Source organism: Carica papaya, chromosome 6 (genome assembly GCF_054855325.1).
Source record: "Carica papaya isolate Zhongbai chromosome 6, ASM5485532v1, whole genome shotgun sequence".
In the NCBI taxonomy this organism is placed as follows: domain Eukaryota; kingdom Viridiplantae; phylum Streptophyta; class Magnoliopsida; order Brassicales; family Caricaceae; genus Carica; species Carica papaya.
Genome location: NC_142314.1, coordinates 5,848,803 through 5,856,090, shown reverse-complemented (window position 1 = coordinate 5,856,090; position 7,288 = coordinate 5,848,803). Strand labels below are relative to the sequence as shown.

The 7,288-nt window shown below is 29.3% G+C and overlaps 1 protein-coding gene across 1 annotated transcript; it reads right to left on the bottom strand.

The window, feature by feature from the left end:
* Positions 1–1,101: 1,101 nt before the first annotated feature.
* Positions 1,102–2,050, bottom strand: LOC148253252 (uncharacterized). Its single transcript, XM_088222330.1, has 2 exons — positions 1,461–2,050; positions 1,102–1,318 (listed from the first exon to the last, which is right to left on the bottom strand). The coding sequence occupies exons 1-2, from the start codon at positions 2,048–2,050 to the stop codon at positions 1,102–1,104; spliced, it is 807 nt and encodes a 268-aa protein (XP_088078456.1).
* Positions 2,051–7,288: the final 5,238 nt, after the last annotated feature.

Sequence of the window (7,288 nt, the reverse complement as noted above, 5' to 3'; positions counted from 1 at the left end):
TGACTGGGCTGTTGACGTGGCTGCTGATGTGGTACAACTTTCCTAAATCGCGTTTTGACCATCGATTTTTGATTTTTTTTTCAAAAATACCCTTAGAATCTAAATTTTCACTCTTTTTTCCTAAAATCAATTTCAATTAAATCTCAAAAATAATTTTATCCTATTTTATCATTATTATTATTTTTTATTAAATTAAATTAAAACCTTATAAACTAAATATTGAAAAATTAAAATAAAATTCTAATATAAATTAAAATAAAATAAAAATAATAAAATTTGGGTGTTACACATTTGACTGAATAATATTGAAATTTGTATGCTTGGTATGGTCTCAAACACGGATAACATGTACATCTAAAAATTTTCAAGAGATTATAATTCGATTTTTTATTGAAGAGTTGTTCAAATGGGCTCAAATTGTCAAGGATAGATGTAAGCAATCTGTTAATAAAAAAAAAACAGTAGTTTTAAAGGCTTTTGGCCAATATTTCAGAGGAACTTTGGCTTGTGCAAGAAGTGTAAGTCCTATTTCTACCACATATCGATGTTTTCTTTCTGCTCTTCCATTTTGAGCATATGTGTAAGGACAAAAATATTAAGTTTTAATCTCATACTTTTGAAGAACACTGGTAAGACCTATATATTCACCTCCCATATCTGATTGCATGCACTTAATTTTTCTATCAAATTGATTTTCAACAAAAGTTTTGAAATTTATGAATGTTTGGATAATATCAGAATTTTGCCTAAGTGGATATAACCACCTATATCTACTATAATCATCAAGAAATAGAATATAATACTAGAAACCTAACATTAAAACTGTTGGAGAAGGACCCCATATATCTAAAATGTATAAGCTATAATGGTTGTGAAACATGTGAAGATGAAATAGTAAAAGACAGAAAATGTAATTTACCAAGTTGACAGGCATCACAAAAACTCATTTTTTCATTCACTATAGAAGTTTCATTATAAGACTCTAGTGCCTTCGATAACACTTTGTTTGATGGATGACCCAAACATTTGTACTAGGACTCAATAGACTCGGAATAAGATTTTTTAAAAATTTAGAAATAAAACTTGAAGAGAGTTTTGATTTTAATTTACTGGTTGATCCTTCAGCTCAACTTGATAAAGTCTATCTTTATGTCTCCCTCGCAACAACGCATTTTCTGTTGCCTTGTCCTTAACAACACAACCAAGAAAATCAAATAAGATACTAACATTGTTATTTATAATAAGTTTAGATATACTGATCAAGTTCTTTTCAATTTCAGACACATGCAATGAACTTTCAAGCAACAGATACTTTTTGCTACAAGTAGTCAATTTAGTCAAGCCAGTATAATGAATATCAAGCTTATCACCATTTTCAACGATTAGAGATTCTTTGCTAGTATAGTCTTGTTTCTCTTGAGTCATTTGTCACATGATTACTTGCATCACTGTCGAAATACCAGTTTGGATCTGCATAATTTTTTGTTGAAGCAATAAAGACTGAATGTGATTGGCTTTTTGTGTTGTGATCTGGTACAACACCCACGTAAGTTTTGTCAAATCTGAAAAAATAATAAGCTGTTGTATGTTCAATCCTACCACAGACTTGACATATTGGTCTGTTACCACTTGCACCTTTGACACCTCTGCCTCGGTAAAATCTTCCTCCTCTGTTGTTGTTGTTGTTGGCATTTCTTCCACCATGAAATTGATTTTTTGATTGGCTTGAGTTTTTGTTTCCATGATTATAGCTTCTTGTATTTGCATAATTTGCCACTGGTTGCCCAAGATTAATTGTTGCAATTCCAGCATTAAGTTGTTCAAATCTTCTCTCATAGCTAAACAGCTTTGATTGGAGCTCAACCCAGCTTATGTTCTCCTTTTCACTGATTTGGCACACCAAAGGGTTGTATTCTTGTAAGTCCAGTCCAACCAAGACTGGAGTGACCAGATCTTCAAGTGATACTGGATGACCTACTAATGCTAGATTATTAACTAAGTCTTCCATTATTTTCAAATAATCTTCCATCTTCATTCTTTCCTTTTGCATTTTCACAAATTTTTTCTTATAGAAAATCACATTAAATCTGGTTTTTACTCAAAGAAATCACTGATTGCATCCCAAAGTTGCTTGGAGGTCTCATAACCCATTAACTCTAAAGTTACAAGAGGTTCTATCGAGTTGTAAATCCAACCAAGCAGAATATGATCACGAGTGAACCATTCTTCATATTTTGGATTCACCACCACTTGAATATCTTATATTCCTTCAACATGAACTTGAGAAAACTTAGGTGGACAAGGTTTCACACCTGTGATATAACCTTCAAGCTTGTTGCGCCTGATGACTGGAAGAATCATATTCTTCCACAAAATAAAATTGTCATGGTTCAGCTTAACTGTTGAATAACCCATAATAGAATTTTCATACAGGTTTGATTCTTTTATCCCTATACTGATATTTGAGGTGTTTGTTTCTTGTTTCTTTCCTCCTGAAATGAAAGAGCTCACGTCATCTTCAGTCATGGATGACTCTGATAGCAAAATAAAATATTTGTTGAATATTATTAGACAACTCTCAGCTGTTGTTGCTGAGAGGAATCAATTCTATTTATGGAGAAAATTTAAAATTTTGTTACAGATTAAGATTACACATATACCAATGAAAGATCGACATGTGTCGTGAAAGAGAAAAACAAATAATGACAAAGTTTGTTATAAAGGACGTATAGAATGATAGCCATGGCCGGTGAGAGGGACTAAAAAGCTGTTGATGTTTGATGCTTTGCAGCTGCTGGTATATAATTTCCTGCAGCTGTTGGTGTATGATCTGCATTTATTGGTGCATAATCTTCTACAACAGTATGTATTGTAACAGAGAGAGAGAGAGAGAGAAAGCGTAAGAAACAAGACATTCAAAAAGAAAGAGAGAGAAAGAGATAGACAGAGAGGGAAGAAGAAGAAGAAGAAGAAGAAAGCGAGGATGGAAGGCGCATGGGATATCGACTACCATTTTACACCGTCGGATGAAGAACCACTTCAGATTCTTGCGATAAAGCTGAGAGGAGAGTATGAAATCTTGGGAGGCCATGCAGTGAAGGAGATTAATGTGTACCAGAAGGACTCATGGCTGATTTTCGAAAAAAAAACGAGTCAGAACCCTTCTTTGTATTCACAAGCTTGAAGAAGAAAAACGACAGCAAGTCGATAATGGATAGAAGAGTTGGTTACGGGGCATGGAGAACGGAGCAGTCGGTCGAAGTTGTCGACGACCACGACAACGTTGTTGGCCACAAGAAGATGCTTACTTTTGAGGAGAAGAAGAAGAAAAAGAACATCGAGAACAGTCGCAGGATCATGCATGAATTTTTCCTGCGGGATGCAAGCAGTCTCAACTCTCTCTTTCTTCTTTCTTTCTTTCATTTCTTGAATCTTCTTTTTTCTTTCTGGAACTGGGTGTTCTGATTTGATGGTATATTCTCTAACTATTGCATTTGAAGTAGTGCTTCCTTCTAATGCTGTCATTGGCCACAAACTCAAACACCAAAGTCCTTACCTTACAGAAAGGAAGATTATATAGGATGCAGAGTTGGGAGATACTAGAGCTTTTGGAACTCATTCGCACACAGTTGCTATTATATGTTTATTCTGTCTTGTAAAAATGTTAATTCTGCGGTGGTCATAAGTTGTTTCTTTCTTCCATGATCCATCATCTGAAGCTCCAAGTGAGCCTACATAATTCTGTCTTTAATCACCTTTTAAAATGCTTAAAGAAAGATTGTTATATCATTCTTTCAAATACGGCATAAAGCCATTTCAACTGCACGTATATAATTGTGTTCTTTGAGAATTTCCTGCTGAATCCAAGTTGCCTATTCTCTAAACTGAGTAGTTAATGTAGCTAGAAGTATGATGAAAAATGCTGAACCAAGAGAAACATGCAACAACAATCAATTTTAATTCTTTCTTGGAATTTTTATGAATTAGTACCGTCTTGATGTAGCTAAAAGAATGGGTTAAACGAGGGTACCATTCCCCTGTTAGAAAAATGGAACAAAATGTTATTTTTACCATAAAAACTACTTAGTCAGAAGGAGAATTACATATATATACACACACACACACACACATTCACATACAATCGCTGTTGTATGTTAGGTATACAGTGGGGAAGACATTTGGGGGTAAATGTGTAAGTAAAGTAATTAGTTCTAGACGGCTGATCACCTCCATAGACTGGTTTAAAAAATAAGTAATGATGATCCAACACCCAAGCTGCCAGATGAATGTGGTCTTAGGATGCAACCTGAAGAACTATTTTATTCATATTGGAAACATAAAATATTTTTATTAATTCTTTAGGATGTTACTTTTAAATTGGCAATTGGGTTTCCTGCTTCCATAAGCTAATAAATGTTTAATTTTCGATGAAATCTAATATATCTAAATTAACCAAATTCAAAACACAAGTTATCAAATAATTCCCGTTAAATTTAAAGTACAGCAACTAACCTGACAAATATTTTTAAAATCATATTATAGAATAGTGAAAAGTTCAAATGAAATGAAAATGACAATAAACCAAAATATAAAACATAGTTTCATTAACTAGAAACGTGGATATATAAAAAAAAAAAATTTACTTCACTTAAAGAAATTTGTTATTTGAATTAAAATATGTAGTTGGATTTTATAGATATGAAACCAAATTCAAACTATATGAACTTTCTAACTCTATTCGTACTGGTAGTTTCTCTCACTTGGAAACAAAGAGAAGAGACGAGGTTGCTTAATATTGATCTAATATGCTGTCTTTATTATTGCATATGTCATGTAGATTAGTTCGCCAATATTTTGAGATTCGATCTGTGTATTTGTTGACATTAATTTTCTTGAATTTTTATTTTATATTGTAATTTGAGTTTAAATTATTTATAAATAATCAAAAATATCACTAAATTAGTTATATTTAGAAAAAATAGTAATTTTTTTCTAAAAAAAACCAACATATTTTCTTTTATGTTGATATAACGTGAGGATTACCTATTATATAAAATCAAAAATAAAACTATGGAGAAAATAAAAACTCAAACAAAGATAAGATTATCAGCTTTTGTCAAAATCAAAACCAAGACAACACAATATCTATTGATGAATTTTTAGAAAAAAGATGTTATGAGTAAAAACATTTTACAAAAAATTTTAAAAAATATATAAATTAGTCATGAAAGATATTATAAAAATAATCAGAATTTTATTTAAAAATGGACAACAGTTTTAAAGTTTTTTCCTTTACAATAAAAATTTTTTTACGTAAAAATCTCGGTGTTCTTATAGGTGTTTTATTTTTTATTTCTAACTTCATTTTTTTACTGTATATCTTATTTGAAAATTAATCAAACAGTTAATTACGCTAAAGAAATTATCTCCGAGTAACATATAATGTGTGAGAATACTAATTAACATAACACATATTAGCAACTATAAAAGACAAATTGAGAACAAAAAAAATTAGTTCTTGCAAATTTATACTCCTATATATAATTGTTCTAATATTTTTTGATGTGATTCTTATATGTAAAATATTTCTTTGAAGTAAAATACTTAGGGAAACATAGAAATTTAGCACTTTATTATGAATTAATTGTAGTGTATTATCTTATGTTAAATCCAACTAAATACGTTATTTTATTATGAATTAATCACAAATTTAGAAATGCACAAAAAAGAAAATGAGAGAGAGATTAAATTTCATTTTATTTATTTATTAATATTAATTATTTTTACTTTTGTATAAAAATAAATAATTATTGAATGACACATATGTAATCATTATCACTTCAACTTTTACAAATATTATGTTACTACATCATTTGCCATGTATTTAGGAGTTTAATGATTTTTACATTTTCCTTGATGATTAGTTTAATTTATATTAAAATTGAAACTACATGATCTAATTAATTACAAAATTTATATAAAAGTGTGATTAAATAATTTTAAAAAATAATGGAGTTTATTTATGATTTTAAGAAAATAGAAATGGTAGACTATATAAATACGATTAATATTTTTATCAGCTAGATAATGTCAATGAGAAGAAACGAAATTGTTTAATATTAGTCTGATATGACGTCTCTCTTATTACATATATCATATAGATTGGTTCGTCAATATTTTGAGATTCGATAGATATATTTTTTTATATTAATTTTTCTGAATATTTATTTTATGCTGTAATTTGAGTTTGAATTATTTGTAAGTAATCAAAAATAATATTACAATAGTTATATTTAGAATAAATATTAATTTTTTAATAAAAAAATTAACATATTCTCTTTTATGTTGGTGCAACATGATGATTATATATTATGTAAAATAAAAAATAAAGATTTAGAGAAAATAAAGACTCAAACAAAAATTAAAATTATCAGTTTTTAAAATTATCAGGTTTCAAAAAAATCAAAATAAAGACAACGAAAAAAATGCTCTTAAAAGAAAATAAAGCCCAGAAAGAGAATAATAAGATACAAATAAGATTCAGTATCAAACCATCAATTCATAAGATGAAATACAAATATTACTACAGCAATAAAGTGATACACTTACTATTAGTTGAGAGATTATCAATACAATAGCCATTAGTGATTTTTTTAGAGAAAAATATTATGAGTCAAGATGTTTTGCGTGATATTTTGAGAAATATATAAATCAGTCATGAAAGATATTATAAAAATAATTAGAATTTTATTTAAAAATAAACAACAATTCCAAAAAAATTTCATTCACATTGAAGGAATTTTCACGTAAAAATCTCAATGTTCTTGTTAGGTGTTTCATTTTTATACGTATTATGTGCGAGTGACTAAAGTTTTCTATTAAAAAATAAGAGAAAGAAAAATTAAAAGAAAAGAAAGGGATGGGAGTAGAGTAGAGCTGGTGATAGGTTTTTTATAAGGTCAAACTAGAAGGACAAAAAAGAAGAGAAGAAGACAGGGGGAAGTTGGTAGACTTAATGTAAGAAAGAATAGAGAAGAAAATGAGAGAGAGATTATGTAACAACTCCAGAAATTTAAAAAGAAATACATATAATAATCTGAGTGCGGAAGCGAAATAAAAGATTAAGATTAATATCCCTTACACAATAACTTAAAAGTACTAAACAATATCACAGAATAAATTTTCTAAAAAAAATACGAGAAATAAGAAAAATAAAGGAAACTATAAGGTATCTAGCATCTACTCGTCGTCTTCTTGTAGATTGGGCTCGGGAACCAAGTCCTGCTAA